Source organism: Lethenteron reissneri, chromosome 55 (genome assembly GCF_015708825.2).
Source record: "Lethenteron reissneri isolate LAM-NWPU_2019-01 chromosome 55, ASM1570882v1, whole genome shotgun sequence".
NCBI lineage: Eukaryota > Metazoa > Chordata > Hyperoartia > Petromyzontiformes > Petromyzontidae > Lethenteron > Lethenteron reissneri.
In genome coordinates, this window is record NC_083833.1 from 10031894 (window position 1) to 10052839 (window position 20946).

A 20946-nucleotide genomic window follows, 5' to 3' on the forward strand; every position below is an offset into this window, starting at 1 on the left:
CCGTGCTACGTGGTACCGCGGCGCTGCTGCCGGCCTTAATATGGTGTGGTCGCGGCGTGGGGCATTCGGCCACCGCGGTTGAGGCGCATTTCCCCCCACACACACTCCCACGGGTCGACGGGGCGAGCAGGGGAGGCACGGGACAGCATGAATAGCGGGGTCACAGGGGCTGTTGCGCATAGTCATGGAGGGTTGGGATAATTGCGCTTGAGCGCGCAAGCCCCATTGGTAGGAAGGGTAAGGGAGTAATTAGGATTTACGCCTTGCACGCAGCACACTGATTAGCATATCAACAGCGCCTGGGGACTGCCGTGCGCGGGCTTGGGGTGCACGAGCCCATTGTTCAGCGCAGCATCCCCTTTGGGAGGTAGGGAGGATAAATAGAGGGGCGCAGAGGGGAAATAGCTCCCTTCTCTCCAGGCCAGCGGACCAGCAGGACTTCCAGCCAGCGACCCGGACGTCCGTGCGACGCATCGAGGTACGCTGTTAGCGCAGAGAGCAGCGAACCTCCGCGGGCACCAAACAGTGAGTGGGGAGGTGAAGTAGGGTATCGTAAGCCGATAAATAGGGAATAGGTACAGGTTTAGTGGAATAGGCCAGCCTCGTCGACTCACTGATTACACATCAATTCGCAGGTAGCATATAATAAATCATTAATAGCGAAGCGTGGTCTCGCGTGATCTTGTCGTGCGGTGTGAGCGTGTGGGTGCGCTGTGTGCACCGTGGTTCGCCACGTGAGTGAGCGCTGCGCGGAGCTGAGCGCGCGGGTTGCGTGGGGGAACGCGTGTGGTACTGTGTGTGCGTAAGCTCGCGGCGTGCGTAATAGGCGTACCCCAGGTGCGCGATCATAACGCAAGCGGCCAGCAGACGGCGAGCGCTGCGCAGAGCGGCGCAAGAGTGGGTGTCGCGTGTGTTCACTCCGTGTGTGATACAGGTGCGCGATCATAACTTGCGTAGTTGGTGTGGAGTTGGAGTGCACGGAGCGGCGTGTGTGTGTGTGTGCATACGTTCGTTACATGTCGGATACGGATGCGCATTGGTAACGTGCCGCACAGGGCTATACTGCGAGCACGGCGTTTGATTGACGATGATGTGCGCACGTATGCTCGCAGCGTGGGAGCGCGGCGCGAGGCTGTAACAGTAGGGGCGTCGCATTCGAATGCCGGCGAAACCGTAGCGAGTAATAGGGAGGTGGGGTAACGTAAACGGAATAGGGGATGCAGGCGGGAGGGACCCCGGGGGCCAACGGCCCCTACACACCCACCCACCCACACACAGGGCGTGAGAACACACGACGCCCACCTGGATGCCTGCTGCCGTGTGGGGTGACATCAGCACTGGGGAGACAAAGGCGGCCCCCGGGCGCGGTGCTCGCCCCGCTGCTACCCTCTCGAATGCCGTGCGGGGCCATACTAAGTTCTCACTGGAAGCACTCCCCCCCCCCCCGAACGATGGCTGTGGGCTACACACGGGAGCTTTGTCTTTGTCTATAGACACACATCTGGGTCGGGCCCAAGACCCGTTGCCAGCGAGCGCCGTCTCGCCCCCCTCTCTCTCTCCGGCTGCTCGCCGATTCGCCTGGAATGGGAGAGACGGAGACAGACAGGGGTCTGACTGTGGCTGTTTGCTGCGCGCGCGTGCGCGTGCCAGTGAGCGCGCGCGTGCCAGCGTGCGTGCCAGTGCGCGTGTGCGTGTGCCAGTGTGCGCGCGCGCGTGCCAGTGCGCGTGCCAGTGCGCGTGTGCGCGTGCCAGTGAGCGCGCGCGTGCCAGCGTGCGCGCGACTGTGGGGAGCGGCGGTGCAGTGGTTAGCGCATTGTGCTGCGAACCGGGCCACCCGAGTTCGAGTCCCCGCTCGCGGCAAACAGACGGCGATCTGAAACCTGTCCCGTGCCTCCCCTAGGTCGACTCAGCCCTCCACGGGTACCCGGAGCGGTGCGTAGTAAACATCGTGACTGGGGAGACGGGCAGCCCCCTCGTGCGCCATGCCGGCATTCATAGGTGCTCGCTAACAGCACTTGCCACAATAGCCTGTGGAGGCTACACGAGGGGACTTTGTCTTTGCGCACGTGTGTATGTGTGTGTGTTGCTGTCCTCACACGAACCCAAGCTGCCGATTCCATCGTCGCGAAAGTTGAATTGATGCAATCATCATTGTCACGTGTTCATTGTGGAGAAAAAACTATTCAAATGTCGTCACGGTAATCTCATCGGACATTCACCTCGGAGTAATGGCGAAGGGGTTACTGGTGGCAGCTTTCTTGAGTCATCTGACTACAAAACACCGAGAGGTCCAAAGCGTCGAGTCAATGCGGTGCTAGGAAGGTTCCATGCTACGTGCCGTGTTAGATGGCACGGCACGGCACGTGTTGTGTGTCGGTGTGCGGTGCGTTGTGTTGACACGGCACGTGTTGTGTGTCGGTATGTGGTGCGTTGTGTTGACACGGCACGTGTTGTGTGTCGGTGTGTGGTGCGTTGTGTTGACACGGCACGTGTTGTGTGTCGGTATGTGGTGCGTTGTGTTGACACGGCACGTGTTGTGTCGGTGAGCGGTGCGTTGTGTTGACACGGCACGTGTTGTGTGTCGGTGTGTGGTGCGTTGTGTTGACACGGCACGTGTTGTGTAATGGTGAGCGGTGCGTTGTGTTGACACGGCACGTGTTGTGTGTCGGTGTGCGGTGCGTTGTGTTGACACGGCACGTGTTGTGTATCGGTGAGCGGTGCGTTGTGTTGACACGGCACGTGTTGTGTGTCGGTGTGTGGTGCGTTGTGTTGACACGGCACGTGTTGTGTAATGGTGAGCAGTGCGTTGTGTTGACACGGCACGTGTTGTGTATCGGTGAGCGGTGCGTTGTGTTGACACGGCACGTGTTGTGTGTCGGTGTGTGGTGCGTTGTGTTGACACGGCACGTGTTGTGTAGCGGTGTGCGGTGCGTTGTGTTGACACGGCACGTGTTGTGTGTCGGTGTGTGGTGCGTTGTGTTGACACGGCACGTGTTGTGTGTCGGTGCGGTGCGTTGTGTTGACACGGCACGTGTTGTGTAGCGGTGTGCGGTGCGTTGTGTTGACACGGCACGTGTTGTGTGTCGGTGTGCGGTGCGTTGTTGACACGGCACGTGTTGTGTGTCGGTGAGCGGTGCGTTGTGTTGACACGGCACGTATTGTGTGTCGGTGTGCGGTGCGTTGTGTTGACACGGCACGTGTTGTGTGTCGGTGTGCGGTGCGTTGTGTTGACACGGCACGTGTTGTGTGTCGGTGTACGGTGCGTTGTTGACACGGCACGTGTTGTGTGTCGGTGTGTGGTGCATTGTGTTGACACGGCACGTGTTGTGTAGCGGTGTGCGGTGCGTTGTGTTGACATTGCACGTGTTGTGTGTAGCGGTGTGCGGTGCGTTGTGTAGGCACGGCACGTGTTGTGTGCGTCGGTGAGCGGTGCGTTGTGTTGACACGGCACGTGTTGTGTGTGTCGGTGTGCGGTGCGTTGTGTTGACACGGCACGTGTTGTGTGTAGCGGTGTGCGGTGCGTTGTTGACACGGCACGTGTTGTGTGTCGGTGAGCGGTGCGTTGTGTTGACACGGCACGTGTTGTGTGTAGCGGTGTGCGGTGCATTGTGTTGACACGGCACGTGTTGTGTGTCGGTGAGCGGTGCGTTGTGTTGGCACGGCACGTGTTGTGTGTGTCGGTGAGCGGTGCGTTGTGTTTAGACACGGCACGTGTTGTGTGTGTCGGTGAGCGGTGCGTTGTGTTGACACGGCACGTGTTGTGTGTCGGTGTGCGGTGCGTTGTGTTGACACAGCACGTGTTGTGTGTGTCGGTGAGCGGTGCGTTGTGTTGACACGGCACGTGTTGTGTGTCGGTGTGTGGTGCGTTGTGTTGACACGGCACGTGTTGTGTGTAGCGGTGAGCGGTGCGTTGTGTTGACACAGCACGTGTTGTGTGTCGGTGTGCGGTGCGTTGTGTTGACACGGCACGTGTTGTGTAGCGGTGTGCGGTGCGTTGTGTTGACACGGCACGTGTTGTGTAGCGGTGTGCGGTGCGTTGTGTTGGCACGGCACGTGTTGTGTGTCGGTGTGTGGTGCGTTGTGTTGGCACGGCACGTGTTGTGTAGCAGTGAGCGGTGCGTTGTGTTGGCACGGCACGTGTTGTGTGTAGCGGTGTGCGGTGCGTTGTGTTGACACGGCACGTGTTGTGTGTCGGTGTGTGGTGCGTTGTGTTGGCACGGCACGTGTTGTGTGTAGCAGTGAGCGGTGCGTTGTGTTGGCACGGCATGTGTTGTGTGTAGTGGTGTGCGGTGCGTTGTGTTGGCACGGCACGTGTTGTGTAGCGGTGAGCGGTGTGTTGTGTTGACACGGCACGTGTTGTGTGTAGCGGTGAGTGGTGCGTTGTGTTGACACGGCACGTGTTGTGTGTCGGTGTGCGGTGCGTTGTGTTGACACGGCACGTGTTGTGTGTAGCGGTGAGCGGTGCGTTGTGTTGACACAGCACGTGTTGTGTGTCGGTGTGCGGTGCGTTGTGTTGACACGGCACGAGTTGTGTAGCGGTGTGCGGTGCGTTGTGTTGACACGGCACGTGTTGTGTGTCGGTGTGCGGTGCGTTGTGTTGACACGGCACGTGTTGTGTGTAGCGGTGAGCGGTGCGTTGTTTTGACACGGCACGTGTTGTGTGTAGCGGTGTGCGGTGCGTTGTGTTGACACGGCACGTGTTGTGTATCGGTGAGCGGTGCGTTGTGTTGACACGGCACGTGTTGTGTGTAGCGGTGAGCGGTGTGTTGTGTTGACACGGCACGTGTTGTGTGTGTCGGTGTGTGGTGCGTTGTGTTGACACGGCACGTGTTGTGTCGGTGAGCGGTGCGTTGTGTTGACACGGCACGTGTTGTGTAGCGGTGTGCGGTGCGTTGTGTTGACACGGCACGTGTTGTGTGTCGGTGTGTGGTGCGTTGTGTTGACACGGCACGTGTTGTGTGTCGGTGTGTGGTGCGTTGTGTTGACACGGCACGTGTTGTGTGTCGGTGTGCGGTGCGTTGTGTTGACACGGCACGTGTTGTGTTGCTGCTACGTACACATCCACCACTGCTCCTGCACGGTCTCCATGCCGCAGCCTGGGACAATCTGAAAGGAGTTGTTGTTGTTGTTTGTTTGCGTTGACAAGCTCCGCCGAGCTGCCCGCGGCTCGTGGCGAGGCCAGAGGAAGGTGGAGTGGGCAGCGACACCCGGCGGACAAGGCGAGGATCGCAGGCAACTCGGACAAACCCCGACACAAAACGAGGCAGTGCTCTTCACCTTAGCCAGTGTGGCAATTCCACATTCCCATGACTGAGGCCAGTCTGTTCACCGTTTACTTGATCACCGTCCCTGGGCGGACCCCCCCCTCCCCCCAGGTGAGACCCCGCCCCCCCCCCGTGCCCCCTCCCCAGGTGACCGAGGCCGCAGTTCGCGAGATGAAAGCTCCATCAGGGACGTCCCCGCAGGGAGCCCCCCGGGCCGCTCGCCGCGGCCTCCGGCTCGGCGACACGGACGCCGCGAGATCGGAGCGGGCGCCGAAGAGAATGCGCGACGGGGCGTGCGGCAGAGGTCGCAACCGGGTACCCGATACCCGGCAACACAACGCACCGCACACCGATACACAACACGTGCCGTTTGCGACCCTGGTGCGGCCGGGTACGGGTAGGCCGTGAGTCACTGGTGAGTCACCGTTTGTCACTCATTTCCCAACGTCTTGTCTCTTCTCACAATTCAAGTTCCTAGAATCAACCCACCCGCACCTGCAACATGGCTTCATCCCAGAGGTCACAATCAGGTACCCGATACCCGTACGGGTGCGGCCGGGTACGGGTACCCGTTTGCGACCCTGGTGCGGCCTGGTACGGGTAAGGAATCAAAACCCGTTTGCGACCTCCGCCCTGCCGAGGGGAAGAGTCGCGTGCTCGGCGGCAATGCCCCCAGAGACCGAGGAGTTCACATTGCGACGCGTGCACACCATTACACAACACGTGCCGTGTCAACACAACGCACCACACACCGACACACAACACGTGCCGTGTCAACACAACGCACCGCTCACCGATACACAACACGTGCCGTGTCAACACAACGCACCGCACACCGACACACAACACGTGCCGTGTCAACACAACGCACCGCTCACCATTACACAACAAACACCCCCCCCCCCCCCCCGTCACACATCGTCACAAATGTCTGACCCCTCCCCCCGCATTAGGTGCGTGACGTCATTTATGGACGGCCCCAAACCTTTGGAGGCCGGCGACCCAACACAAGCCGCGTGCAGCAGCCACCTCGCCCCCAGCTTGTGGGGGTCGTAGCGCCTCCAGTCAGATTGAGGATTGCCGACTTCCTACTGAGAGCATCGGCCCCATTCGATTTGTGACCAACTTGGGCTGCCCGTCCCTTGCAGAACACGTGGCCACTGGGCCAGCCACGGGCTCAATGCTGACTCACCACTGACTCACCGCTGGCTCACCGCTGACTCACCGCTGACTCACAACTCACCACTGGCTCACCACTGGCTCACCACTGACTCACCACTGACTCACCGCTGGCTCACCACTGACTCACAACTCACCACTGGCTCACCGCTGACTCACCACTGACTCACAACTCACCACTGGCTCACCACTGACTCACCGCTGACTCACCGCTGGCTCACCGCTGACTCACCGCTGACTCACAACTCACCACTGGCTCACCACTCACTCACCACTGACTCACCACTGACTCACCGCTGACTCAACGCTGACTCACCACTGACTCACCACTGGCTCACTACTCACCACTGGCTCACCACTCACTCACCACTGACTCACCACTGACTCAGCGCTGACTCAACGCTGACTCACCACTGACTCACCACTGGCTCACCACTGACTCACCACTGACTCACCACTGACTCACCACTGACTCACCGCTGACTCAACGCTGACTCACTACTGACTCACCACTGGCTCACAACTCACCACTGACTCACCGCTGACTCACCACTGACTCACCGCTGACTCAACGCTGACTCACCACTGACTCACCGCTGACTCAACGCTGACTCACCACTGACTCACCACTGGCTCACAACTCACCACTGACTCAACGCTGACTCACCACTGGCTCACCACTGACTCAACGCTGACTCACCACTGACTCACCGCTGACTCAACGCTGACTCACCACTGACTCACCACTGGCTCACAACTCACCACTGACTCAACGCTGACTCACCACTGGCTCACCACTGACTCACCGCTGTCACGCACGGTGAACCCGGGCGACACCGAGGGTGGATTTCACAGCCCCGGCTCACATCAGTGGCGACGACCCGAACTGGTCCACCCACCGCCCCACCTCCGCCAACCTGAATTCATCTAACCAGTGCGGTGAGGTATGGCCAACACACGAGGCCTGCATACAGCAGTGGACTTGCACGAGGGCTGTGCGTACGTAGTGTGCTGTGTGTCTGTGCGTTGGTGTGTATTTGGGTGTTTGTGTGTGTGTCTGTGTGTTGTTGTGTATTTGGGTGTGTGTGTGCTGTGTGTCTGTACGTTGGTGTGTATTTGGGTGTTTGTGTGTGCGCGTGTGTGTCTGTGTGTTGGTGTGTATTTGGGTGTTTGTGTGTGTGTGCTGTGTGTCTGTGCGTTGGTGTGTATTTGGGTGTTTGTGTGTGTGCTGTGTGTTGGTGTGTATTTGGGTGTTTGTGTGTGTGTCTGTGTGTTGGTGTGTATTTGGGTGTGTGTGTGCGTGTGTGTGTCTGTGCGTTGGTGTGTATTTGGGTGTTTGTGTGTGTGCTGTGTGTCTGTGTGTTGGTGTGTATTTGGGTGTTTGTGTGTGTATCTGTGTGTTGGTGTGTATTTGGGTGTGTGTGCGTGTGTGTGTCTGTGCGTTGGTGTGTATTTGGGTGTTTGTGTGTGTGTCTGTAGTTTAGTGCACAGACTGCCCTATATGACATCATAACAACAGTCTGGACCACTGGACGGGTTCCGCAGGACTGGAAGGATGCCCTGGTGGTCCCCCTCTTTAAAAAGGGGGACCGTACCAACTGTAACAACTACAGGGGCATCTCACTCCTCAGTGTGCCGGGTAAGGTCCTGGCAAGGATTATTCAACATCGCCTTGCTAGGCACGCTGAGGAGAGGCTTGCGGAGCCCCAATGCGGTTTCAGGAAAGGGCGGTCCTGCACAGATGCCATATTTTCTGTCCGTCTGCTACAGCAGAGGTGTAGGGAATTCCAAAAAGACCCACATCTCTGCCTTATTGACCTGGTCAAGGCCTATGATACCATCAGTAGGACTGGGCTCTGGGTTGTTCTTCGTGCTTTCGGAGTCCCTGACCCTCTGCTCACGATCATTAAGGACCTTCATGATGGTGAGCGGGCCCGGGTAAAACTACGTGGCCGGGAGTCGGAGCCTTTCCCTGTACACCTTGGGGTGCGACAGGGATATCCTCTGGCTCCCACATTATTTAACATCTATTTTGACCGCGTAGTTCGTGAAGCCTTCAATAGCTGTACCGGGGGAATTTCCATTTGGTACAGATATAATGGGAGGCTGATCGATGCCCGGGTGCGATCAAGGGATGGCTCCCTATTGGTCAACCACGTTATGTATGCCGATGATTTGGTAATAGCTGCTCATTCAGAAGAGGAGTTGGAGACGCTGCTGCTGAGACTGGAGCGTGCCACTAAGAGGTGGGGCCTTACCATCAGCCCCACCAAAACTAAGCACCTGCCTGGATATTTTGTACCATCGGACACTCCACCCCCACAACTCCCAATTGGTGATGGGGCAGTTGTGGAGAGAGTGGAGAGTTTCCCATACCTGGGCAGTGTGCTTATGACCGGCTCCAGTTTATCAGCAGAGGTCTCACTCCGAATCAGTCGAGCGGCAATATCTTTTCATCGGTTGCGTAACGCTGTGTGGAAGCTACCTGGTCTGTCGCTCCGCACGAAGATTCAGGTCTTCTCGGCCACGGTCATTCCCTCCCTTCTCTACGCTTGCGAAACGTAGACCCCCCTAGTGGAGCATCTTCGCCGGTGGGAAACATTTAGGCTGGCCTGCCTACGATCCATCCTGGGTTTAACCAGGCTGGATTGTGTGAGGAGCTCACAAATCCTTGAAAGATCTGGGCAAAGTCCCATCAGTGAGCTCCTCCGGCAGGCAAGGCTGCGTTGGCTGGGTCATGTAGCCCGCATGCCCAGCCACCGCATGCCTAAACAGCTTTTGTTTGGCCGGATCGAGGGGGCTAAACGGGCGCGGCACGGGCTGGAGAAGAGATGGAGTGATGTGGTACAGGAGGACGTGGAGCTGAGTGGACTTGCCGATGACTGGTACCAGCGGTGTCAAGATCGGCCTCAGTGGAGGAGGCTCGTGAAGGACGCTACTGGGCAGTTGGAGGCAGTCGCCCTCCAACAACAACGGAGGGCGGAGGAGCGACGCTCACAACAACGAGCGGAGCGCCGGGTGGCTAAAGGTCAGCAAGTTGGCACAGTAGGGGGCACAGGTGGTGCATCAGCCAGTCATCTCGGTCATCTCGGTCAGTCGACCCGTGGCACCTGCTGGGTCTGCCCCGTGACCTCCTGCCAGCGGGCGTTCGACATTTCACGTGGCCTCAAGGTGCACTTGGCCTGGCACAAGCGTCGTGGTGACGTCACCGCCACTTAGTGGCGAATGGCGGTTGTTGTTGTGTGTCTGTCCTCGCGGTGCCGGACGGGCAACACTGTCATGGGCAGTGCTGTGAGGGGAGGGCCAATGCCTATTGGCCTCTCCCCTCATGGCGTCTGTGACCACCACAGTGGCTAAACGGGGGCTCTGGACGGGTGTGAGGGGCTGGTAACCCCTCCACCTTCAATTAATTACCACAAAACCACGAATTAAACAAAATAAACCTGTAACTAATAAGCTTGTGCCGGAGGCCCCGGGGGGTCAGGCTTTTATGACGTATCCTGGCCAAACCCCATTTGGCGGAGCCAGGAGATTGAATCTTCACCCTTGGGGCTCCTCCAGAAACAACGAAAAACCATTGCGGATGGCCACGTGGAATGTTCGAACGCTCACTGCGGAGGAGAGGCTGCCACTCCTTTGTCGGGAGCTGGACCGGTACCGCCTGGATCTCTGTGGCATTCAGGAGGTCCGGTGGACCGGTTCTGGCTCCTGCCACCATGAGGGGTGGACAGTTCTCTACTCGGGGCAGGAGACTGCCAAACAACAGGGAGTGGCTCTTCTTCTGAACAAAAGAATGAAGGGGGCGTGGGAGCGTGGCGGTGAGGTGTGGGAAGCTGTAAGCCCCAGTATACTTTGGGCTCGCCTTCCTATCAACCGGAGGCGAGGAGTGGTGGTCGTCGTTACTTATGCCCCCACCGAAGACGAACATCCGTGGAGGGATGCAGGCAAAGCCGATGAGTCAGACGCTTTCTATGACCTCCTGTCACAGGTGCTGGCTAAAGTGGCCACTCGGGACAGAGTCATCTTGTTGGGTGACTTCAATGCCCGAGTTGGTCATGATGCTGGCACCTGGTCTGGAGTGATTGGAAGGCATGGGCCAGATCAGCTCAATAACAACGGTAGGAGGCTGCTAGATTTTTGTGCAGCCCATGGGCTTGTAATTACCAACACGCTCTTCCGGCATCGGCGCATCCACACAACATCATGGATGCATGCCGGGTCCAAGCAAGAACATTTGCTGGACTACATAGTTATGGACCAGCGGATGCGAGCCCATGTCCTTGACACCAGGACCTACCGTGGAGCTGATCTGCCCTCTGACCATCGACTAGTCATCTGTAAGATGCGCCTGCCATTCTTCCACTCCGGTGGTGGGTGTACGACCAGGATCCCATTCCAACCGAAAGTGGCCTGGTCTCAGTTAGCTGATGAAAGTTACAAGCGAGAATTTCATCATCGCTTGCAGCTGGGGTTGGCATCGTCCCCCACTCCACCTGACGTCGAGGGTAAATGGGCGAAGTTTAAGACTGTGACTCATTCAGCTGCAATGGCTGCTTTGGGTACGCGGTCCAGACCTCCCCAGAAACCCTGGCTGACAGAGGAGGTGTTCAGGTTAATTGAGAAAAAACGACAGGCCCACTCTCATCGGCTACAGCATCCCACGTCAGAGAATGAGGAGGTTTACCACAGCCTTCGCTCGGAGGTTCGGAGAGCCGTAAGGCGCTGCAAGGGTGGGTGGTGGTCGCGGGTTGCTGAGGAGATGGAATCTGCCTCAGTGGCCCGCGATCACAAATCATTATTTAACTCCATCAAAAAAGTAAACTGCAGCGCCACACCTATTACCATCATTAGGGGAAAAAACGGTGATCCAATCTCCGACCCCCAGGAACAGGTTTGCAGATTTGCTGAGCATTTCTGTGAGGTCCTGGGGGAGGAAAAATCTCTCAGCCAGGAAAAGATCATGGCACAAAGTGGAGATAACCCTGCTGAGGCTGCGGTGCCTCAAATATTGGAGGAGGTCACCCCCTGTGAGTGGCTGGCTGAGGTGCCATCTGTTGAGGAAGTACTGAGGGTGATCCGGAGTCTGAGACCAGGAAAGGCACCGGGCAGAGATGATCTCCCAAGCGAAATGCTGAGGGAGGGTGGCGCTTGTGCCCAGACTGCCCTATATGACATCATAACAACTGTCTGGACCGCTGGACGGGTACCACAGGATTGGAAAGATGCCCTGGTGGTCCCCCTCTTTAAGAAGGGGGACCGCACGGACTGTAACAACTACAGGGGCATCTCACTCCTCAGTGTGCCGGGAAAGGTCCTGGTAAGGATTATTCAACATCGCCTTGCTAGGCACGCTGAGGAGAGGCTTGCGGAACCCCAATGCGGTTTCAGGAAAGGGCGGTCCTGTACAGATGCCATATTTTCTGTCCGTCTACAACAGCAGAGGTGAAGGGAATTCCAACAAGACCTACATCTCTGCTTTATTGACCTGGTCAAGGCCTATGATACCATCAGTAGGCCTGGGCTCTGGGTTGATCTTCGTGCTTTCGGAGTCCCTGACCCTCTGCTCACGATCATTAAGGAACCTTCATGATGGTGAGCGGGCCCGGGTAAAACTACGTGGCCGGGAGTCGGAGCCTTTCCCTGTACACCTTGGGGTGCGACAGGGATGTCCTCTGGCTCCCACATTATTTAACATGTATTTCGACTGCGTAGTTCGTGAAGCCTTCAATAGCTGTACCGGGGGAATTTCCATTTGGTACAGATATAATGGGAGGCTGATCGAAACTAAGCACCTGCCTGGGTATTTTGTACCATCAGACACTCCACCCCCACAACTCTCAATCGGTGATGGGGCAGTTGTGGAAAGAGTGGAGAGTTTCCCATACCTGGGCAGTGTGCTTATGACTGGCTCCAGTTTATCACCAGAGGTCTCACTCCGAATCAGTCGAGCGGCAATATATTTTCATCGGTTGCGTAACGCTGTGTGGAAGCTACCTGGTCTGTCCCTACGCACGAAGCGTCAGGTCTTGTCGGCCACGGTCATTCCCTCCCTTCTCTACGCTTGCGAAACGTGAACCCCCCTAATGGAGCATCTTCGCCGGTTGGAAACATTTAGGCTGGCCTGCCTACGATCCATCCTGGGTTTAACCAGGCTGGATTGTGTGAGGAGCTCACAAATCCTTGAAAGATCTGGGCAAAGTCCCATCGGTGAGCTCCTCCGGCAGGCAAGGCTGCGTTGGCTGGGTCATGTAGCCCGCATGCCCAGCTACCGCATGCCTAAACAGCTTTTGTTCGGCCGGATCGAGGGGGCTAAACGGGCGCGGCACGGGCTAGAGAAGAGATGGAGTGATGTGGTACAGGAGGACGTGGAGCTGAGTGGACTTGCCGATGACTGGTACCAGCGGTGTCAAGATCGGCCTCAGTGGAGGAGGCTCGTGAAGGACGCTACTGGGCAGTTGGAGGCAGTCGCCCTCCAACAACAACGGAGGGCGGAGGAGCGACGCTCACAACAACGAGCGGAGCGCCGGGTGGCTAAAGCACAGCAAGCTGGTACAGTAGGGGGCACAGGTGGTGCATCAGCCAGTCATCTCGGTCATCTCGGTCAGTCGACCAGTGGCACCTGCTGGGTCTGCCCCGTAACCACCTGCCAGCGGGCGTTCGACACTTCACGTGGCCTTAAGGTGCACTTGGCCTGGCACAAGCGTCGTGGTGACGTCACCGCCACTTAGTGGCGAATGGCGGTTGTTGTTGTTGTTGTGTGTGTGCTGTGTGTGTGTGCTGTGTGTGTGTTTGTGTGTGTGTGCTGTGTGTGTGTGCTGTGTGTGTTGTGTGTGCGTGTGTGTGCTGTGTGTGTGTGTTTGTGTGTGTGTGCTGTGTGTGTGTGCTGTGTGTGTGTTGTGTGTGCGTGTGTGTGCTGTGTGTGTGTTTTGTGTGTGTGTGCTGTGTGTGTGTGCTGTTTGTGTGCTGTGCGTGTGTGTTTGTGTGTGTGTGCTGTGTGTGTGCTGTGTGTGTGTGTGTGCTGTTTGTGTGCTGTGCGTGTGTGTGTTTGTGTGTGTGTGCTGTGTGTGTGTGCTGTGTTTGTGTGTGCTGTGTGTGTGCTGTGTGTGTGCTGTGTGTGTGTGCTGTGTGTGTGCTGTGTGTGTGTGTTTGTGTGTGCTGTGTGTGTGTGTCTGTGTGTGTGTGTGTGCTGTGTGTGTGCTGTGTGTGTGTGCTGTGTGTGTGTGCTGTGTGTGTGTCTGTGTGTGTGTGTCTGTGTGTGTGTCTCTGTGTGTGTGTTGTGTGTGTGTGTCTCTGTGTGTGTGTGCCTGTGTGTGTGCTGTGTGTGTGTCTGTGTGTGTGTCTCTGTGTGTGTGTGCTGTGTGTGTGTGTCTGTGTGTGTGTCACTGTGTGTGTGTGCGTGTGTGCTGTGTAGGGAGTGATTAGCGCATCACGCTCCGAACCCGGCGCGACCCGAGTTTGATGCTCGCCCACGACCAAAATCAGTGGCGATTATCCAAACTGAAGCTGGGCCTCCCCTAGATCGACTCAGCCTTAAATGGTATCCAGCGCAGTGTGCATCCATCAGCATTGGGGAGACAAAGGCGGCCGGGCGTGGTGCTGGCCACCCACTACCTCATCTGCAGTGCCGGCCTTCATAGTGGCTCACTTACAGCACTTGTCCCAACAGTGTGTGAAAGACTATATGGGGGATCTTTGTATTTGTGTGTGTGCGTGTGGTATTTGATGTCGGGCAGAATGTGTATTAGAGGATTCTGTTTGTTTTCCTGAGGCTGGGAACGCAGTGCAGAGTCTGATTCTCTAGAGATGACATACGGACACACACACTCACAGCCACATACAATACCAGGCTAACATATATACAAACACACACATACACACATACGTACACACACACTCACAGCCACGCACACACACATACAATACCAGGCGAACATATATACACACACACACATATACACACAGTTACACAAAGACAAAGATCCCTTGTATAGCCTTGACAGACTGTAGGGGCAAGTGCTGTTAGCGAGCACCTATGAAGGCCGGTACGGCACACGAGGGGGTTGGTGGACAGCACCACGCCCGACCGCCTTTGTCTCCGCAGTGGTGATGTTTACACACCGCATCAGGTACTCATTTCAGGCTGAGTCGACCTAGGGGAGGAGCCCCAGGACCGGTTCAGATAATCGTCACCGGTGTTGGTCTTGAGAAGGAATTGAACTCGGGCCGACGGGTTCGTAGCGAAGTGCGCTAACCGCTGCGCCACCGCTCCCCGAGCGATTGCGTCAAAAAACACACGCGCGGTTACAGAAGATCTGCTAATTATGCAGAAGATGATCCCTGGCCCAAATACAGTGTGAGGGCAGGAGCGAGTGTGGTGGTGAGTGTGAGTGTGGTGGTGAGTGTGAGTGTGGTGGTGAGTGTGTGGTGGTGAATAGTGGTGGTGAGTGTGGTGGTGAGTGTGAGTGTGGTGGTGAGTGTGGTGGTGGTGAGTGAGTGTGGTGGTGAGTGTGGTGGTGAGTGTAGTAGTGAGTGTGAGTGTAGTGGTGAGTGTGGTTGTGAGTATGGTGGTGAGTGTGGTGGTGAGTGTGGTGGTGAGTGTGAGTTGGTGGTGAGTGTGAGTTGGTGGTGAGTGTGGTGGTGAGTGTGAGTGTGGTGGTGAGTGTGGTGGTGAGTGTGAGTGTGGTGGTGAGTGTGGTGGTGAGTGTGGTGGTGAGTGTGAGTGTGGTGATGAGTGTGGTGGTGAGTGTGAGTGTGGTGGTGAGTGTGTTGGTGAGTGTGGTGGTGAGTGTGTGTTGGTGAGTGTTGTGGCGAGTATGAGTGTGGTGGTGAGTGTGGTGGTGAGTGTGAGTGTGGTGGTGAGTGTGGTAGTGAGTGTGGTGGTGAGTGTGGTGGTGAGTGTGAGTGTGGTAGTGAGTGTTGGTGAGTGTGGTGGTGAGTGTGGTGGTGGTGAGTGAGTGTGGTGGTGAGTGTGATGGTGAGTGAGTGTGGTGGTGAGTGAGTGTGGTGGTGAGTGTTGGTGAATGTGAGTGTGGTGGTGAGTGTGGTGGTGAGTGGTGGTGAGTGTGAGTGTGGTGATAAGTGTGGTAGTGAGTGTGGTGGTGAGTGTGAGTTGGTGGTGAGTGTGAGTTGGTGGTGAGTGTGAGTTGGTGGTGAGTGTGGTTGTGATTGTCGGTGAGTGTGGGTTTGGTGGTGAGTGTGGTGGTGAGTGTGGTGGTGAGTGTGGTGGTGAGTGTGAGTTGGTGGTAAGTGTGAGTTGGTGGTGAGTGTGAGTTGGTGGTCAGTGTGGTGGTGAGTGCGGTGGTGAGTGTGAGTTGGTGGTGAGTGTGGTGGTGAGTATCATGATGAGTGTGTTGGTGAGTGTGTTGGTGAGTGTCGTGGTGAGTGTGGTGGTGAGTGTGTTGGTGAGTGTGAGTGTGGTGGTGAGTGTGGTGGTGAGTGTGAGTTGGTGGTGAGTGTGTGGTGGTGAGTGTGTGTTGATGGGTGGTGGTGGTGAGTGTGTGTTGGTGAGTGTGGTGGTGAGTGTGGTGAGTGTGGTGGTGAGTGTGATGGTGAGTGTGTGGTGGTGAGTGTGTGTTGATGGGTGGTGGTGGTGAGTGTGTGTTGGTGAGTGTGGTGGTGAGTGTAGTGGTGAGTGTGGTGGTGAGTGTGGTGGTGAGTGTGGTGGTGAGTGTGTTGGTGAGTGTGGTGGTGTGTGTGTGTGTTGGTGAGTGTGTTGGTGAGTGTGTGGTGGTGAGTGTGTGTTGGTGAGTGTGGTGGTGAGTGTGTTGGTGAGTGTGGTGGTCAGTGTGGTGGTGAATGTGTTAGTGAGTGTGGTGGTGAGTATAGTGGTGAGTGTGGTGGTGAGTGTGGTGGTGAGTGTGGTGGTGAGTGTGTTGGTGAGTGTGGTGGTGAGTGTAGTGGTGAGTATAGTGGTGAGTGTGGTGGTGAGTGTGGTGGTGGGTATAGTGGTGAGTGTAGTGGTGAGTGTGTGGTGGTGAGTGTGGTGGTGAGTGTAGTGGTGAGTGTGGTGGTGAGTATAGTGGTGAGTGTGGTGGTGAGTGTAGTGGTGAGTGTAGTGGTGAGAGTGGTGGTGAGTGTGGTGGTGAGTGTGGTGGTGAGTGTGGTGGTGAGTGTGGTGGTGAGTGTAGTGGTGAGTGTGGTGGTGAGTGTGGTGGTGAGTGTGGTGGTGAGTGTGGTGGTGAGTGTGGTGGTGAGTGTGGTGGTGAGTGTAGTGGTGAGTGTAGTGGTGAGTGTGGTGGTGAGTGTAGTGGTGAGTGTGGTGGTGAGTGTGGTGGTGAGTGTGGTGGTGAGTGTGTGGGAGTGTGGTGGTGAGTGTGGTGGTGAGTGTGGTGGTGAGTGTGTGGTGGTGAGTGTGGTGGTGAGTGTAGTGGTGAGTGTAGTGGTGAGAGGTGGTGGTGAGTGTGGTGGTGAGTGTGGTGGTGAGTGTGGTGGTGAGTGTAGTGGTGAGTGTAGTGGTGAGAGTGGTGGTGAGTGTGGTGGTGAGTGTGGTGGTGAGTGTGGTGGTGAGTATAGTGGTGAGTGTGGTGGTGAGTGTGGTGGTGAGTGTAGTGGTGAGTGTGGTGGTGAGTGTGGTGGTGAGTGTGGTGGTGAGTGTGGTGGTGAGTGTGGTGGTGAGTGTGGTGGTGAGTGTGTGGGAGTGTGGTGGTGAGTGTGGTGGTGAGTGTGGTGGTGAGTGTGGTGGTGAGTGTGGTGGTGAGTGTGGTGGTGAGTGTGTGGTGGTGAGTGTGGTGGTGAGTGTGGTGGTGAGTGTGGTGGTGAGTGTGTTGGTGAGTGTGGTGGTGAGTGTGGTGGTGAGTGTGGTGGTGAGTGTAGTGGTGAGTGTGGTGGTGAGTGTGGTGGTGAGTATAGTGGTGAGTGTGGTGGTGAGTGTGGTGGTGAGTGTAGTGGTGAGTGTAGTGGTGAGTGTGGTGGTGAGTGTAGTGGTGAGTGTGGTGGTGAGTGTGGTGGTGAGTGTGGTGGTGAGTGTGGTGGTGAGTGTGGTGGTGAGTGTGGTGGTGAGTGTGGTGGTGAGTGTGGTGGTGAGGTGTGTGGTGAGTGTGGTGGTGAGTGTAGTTGGTGAGTGGGTGGTGAGTGTGTGTGGTGAGTGTGGTGGTGAGTGTGGTGGTGAGTGTAGGTGGTGAGTGTAGTGGTGATGTGTGGGGTGATGTGGTGGTGAGTGTAGTGGTGAAGTGGTGGTGAGTGTGGTGTGAGTAGTGGTGGTGAGTGTGGTGGTGAGGTGGTGGTGAGTGTGGTGGTGAGTGTGGTGGTGAGTGTGGTGAGTGTGGTGGGGAGTGTGGTGGTGAGTGTGGTGGTGAGTGTGGTGGTGATGTGGTGGTGAGTGTGGTGGGAGTGTGGTGGTGAGTGTGGTGGTGAGTGTGAGTGGTGAGTGTGGGTGATGTGAGTGTGAGGTGGTGGGAGTGTGGTGGTGAGTGTGTGGTGGTGAGTGTGGTGGTGAGTGTGGTGGTGAGTGTGTTGGTGAGTGTGGTGGTGAGTGTGGTGGTGAGTGTAGTGGTGAGTGTGGTGGTGAGTGTGGTGGTGAGTGTGGTGGTGAGTGTGTTGGTGAGTGTGTTGGTGAGTGTGGTGTGAGTGTGGTGGTGAGTGTGGTGGTGAGTGTGGTGGTGAGGTGTGGGTGAGTGTGGTGGTGAGTGTGGTGGTGAGTGTGGTGGTGAGTGTGGTGGTGAGTGTGGTGGTGAGTGTGGTGGTGAGTGTAGGTGGTGAGTGTGGTGGTGATGTGGTGGTGAGTGTGGTGGTGAGTGTGGTGGTGAGTGTGGTGGTGAGTGTGGTGGTGAGTGTGGTGGTGAGTGGTGGGGTGGTGGTGAGTGTGTGGTGGTGTGGTGTGAGTGTGGTGGTGAGTGTGGTGGTGAGTGTGGTGGTGAGTGTGGTGGTGAGTGTGGTGGTGAGTGTGGTGGTGAGTGTGGTGGTGAGTGTGTGGTGAGTGTGGTGGTGAGTGTGGTGGGAGTGTGGTGGTGAGTGTGGTGGTGAGTGTGGTGGTGAGTGTGGTGGTGAGTGTGGTGGTGAGTGTGGTGGTGAGTGTGGTGGTGAGTGTGGTGGTGAGTGTGGTGAGTGTGGTGAGTGTGGTGGTGAGTGTGGTGGTGAGTGTGGTGGTGAGTGTTGGTGGTGAGTGTGGTGGTGAGTGTGTGGTGAGTGTGGTGGTGAGTGTGGTGGTGAGTGTGGTGGTGAGTGTGTTGGTGAGTGTGGTGGTGAGTGTGGTGGTGAGTGTGGTGGTGAGTGTGGTGGTGAGTGGTGGTGGTGAGTGTGGTGGTGAGTGTAGTGTGGTGAGGTGGTGGTGAGTGTGTGGTGAGTGTGGTGGTGAGTGTGGTGGTGAGAGTGGTGGTGAGTGTGGTGGTGAGTGTGGTGGTGAGTGTGGTGGTGAGTGTGGTGGTGAGTGTGTTGGTGAGTGTGGTGGTGAGAGTGGTGGTGAGTGTGGTGGTGAGTGTGGTGGTGAGTGTAGTGGTGAGTGTGGTGGTGAGTGTGGTGGTGAGTGTGGTGGTGAGTGTAGTGGTGAGTGTGTGGTGAGAGTGGTGGTGAGTGTGGTGGTGAGTGTGGTGGTGAGTGTGGTGGTGAGTGTGGTGGTGAGTGTGGTGGTGAGTGTAGTGGTGAGTGTAGTGGTGAGTGTGGTGGTGAGGGAGGTGGTGAGTGTGGTGGTGAGTGTGGTGGTGAGTGTGGTGGTGAGTGTGTGGGAGTGTGGTGGTGAGTGTGGTGGTGAGTGTGGTGGTGAGTGTGGTGGTGAGTGTGGTGGTGAATGTGTGGTGGTGAGTGTGGTGGTGAGTGTGGTGGTGAGTGTGGTGGTGAGTGTGTGGTGAGTGTGGTGGTGAGAGTGGTGGTGAGTGTGGTGGTGAGTGTGTGGTGAGTGTGGTGTGAGTGTGTTGGTGAGTGTGGTGGTGATGTGTGTTGGTGAGTGTGTGGTGAGTGTGGTGGTGAGAGTGGTGGTGAGTGTGGTGGTGAGTGTGTGGTGGTGTGGTGGTGAGTGTGGTGGTGAGTGTGGTGGTGAGTGTGGTGGTGAGTGTGGTGGTGAGTGTGGTGGTGAGTGTGGTGGTGAGTGTGTGTGGTGAGTGTGGTGGTGAGTGTGGTGGTGAGTGTGGTGGTGAGTGTGTGGTGAGTGTGTGTGGTGAGTGTGTAGGGTGAGTGTGGTGGTGAGTGTGGTGGTGAGTGTGGTGGTGAGTGTGTTGGTGAGTGTGGTGGTGAGAGTGTGTTGGTGAGTGTGTTGGTGAGTGTGATGGTGAGAGTGGTGGAGTGTAGGTGGTGAGTGTGGTGGTGAGTGTGGTGGTGAGTGTGGTGGTGAGTGTGGTGGTGAGTGTGTGGTGAGTGTGTGTTGGTGAGTGTGTAGTGGTGAGTGTGTGGTGAGTGTGGTGGTGAGTGTGTGTTGGTGAGTGTGTAGTGGTGAGTGTGTGGTGAGAGTGGTGGTGAGTGTGAGCGTCCTCACAGCTGCATGACGAGGTAGAGATGCGTCTTGCTCTCGTAAATGTCCTCCAGGGAGACGATGTTCTCATGCTTGAGCCTGAGCGTGCACACGCAGACACACACACAGACACACACACAGACACACACACACAGACACACACACAACGACACACATACGCAGACACACACACAGACACACGCAGACACACGCAGACACACACACACAGACACACACACAACGACACACACACACAGACACACACACAACGACACACACACGCAGACACACACACACAACGACACACACACAGACACACACACGCGGACACACACACACAACCACACACACACACGACGCACACGCGCACACACACACGCGCACACACACGTAGACACACACAACGACACACACACACAACGACACACACACACGACGCACACGCGCAGACACACACACAACGACACACACGCACACGCAGACACACACACGACACACACACACGCGCAGACACACACACAACGACACACACTGCGTTACCACCCGACACCACGGTTCAATCTCCACTCACCACGACACTCAGTGCTCTCAGAGCCCAGAGCCCAGAGCCGGGCCCCTCAGAGTCGTGGGTTCGGATCCAGGTTCTGCCCCACCGTGCCACCGTCACGTGCGATCCCCCCCCCCACCCCACCGAGGTCCGTCTCCACCGTAGAAGACCCACGGGGAATTTGGCGCAGGTAGAATCGGCACGGGACGGTGCGCACGCGGCGAAAGCCTCCATGAAGGTCAAGCACCGATCCTTGCGCACGCGTCGCGAGCGTTCGGGATCGATGTCCGCCGGCAAGTCGCCATCATCGGCACGAGTCGAGGACCGAACCCACGACCCCACGACCCCACGTGGTCCCCGTGACTGCGGCGGCAGCGCGAGTGACGCTGCTGCGCCGCCACTGCCCCGGTCGACGGAGATGAGGTCACAAACCCAGCACTGTGACGACACGAGTACGTCAGAGAGAGAGAGAGAGGGACACGTGATGCACGAGCAATCTGTCATTACCTTGGTGCACCACGAGGGATATTGGTGGCATTGCGAATCCGCCTCGCCCCCTACCCCCCAGCGACCCCCAC

The 20946-nt window shown here is 57.0% G+C and overlaps 1 protein-coding gene across 2 annotated transcripts in view; it reads right to left on the reverse strand.

Moving 5' to 3' along the window:
- Positions 1-20946, reverse strand: part of LOC133356794 (calcium/calmodulin-dependent protein kinase type 1D-like) — a 105381-nt gene that overhangs the window by 50764 nt on the left and 33671 nt on the right. For both annotated transcript variants that reach the window (XM_061574481.1, XM_061574480.1), the window contains exon 3: positions 19846-19920. In XM_061574481.1, the coding sequence (XP_061430465.1) occupies positions 19846-19920 (75 nt within the window). The remainder of the gene's footprint in view (positions 1-19845; positions 19921-20946) is intronic.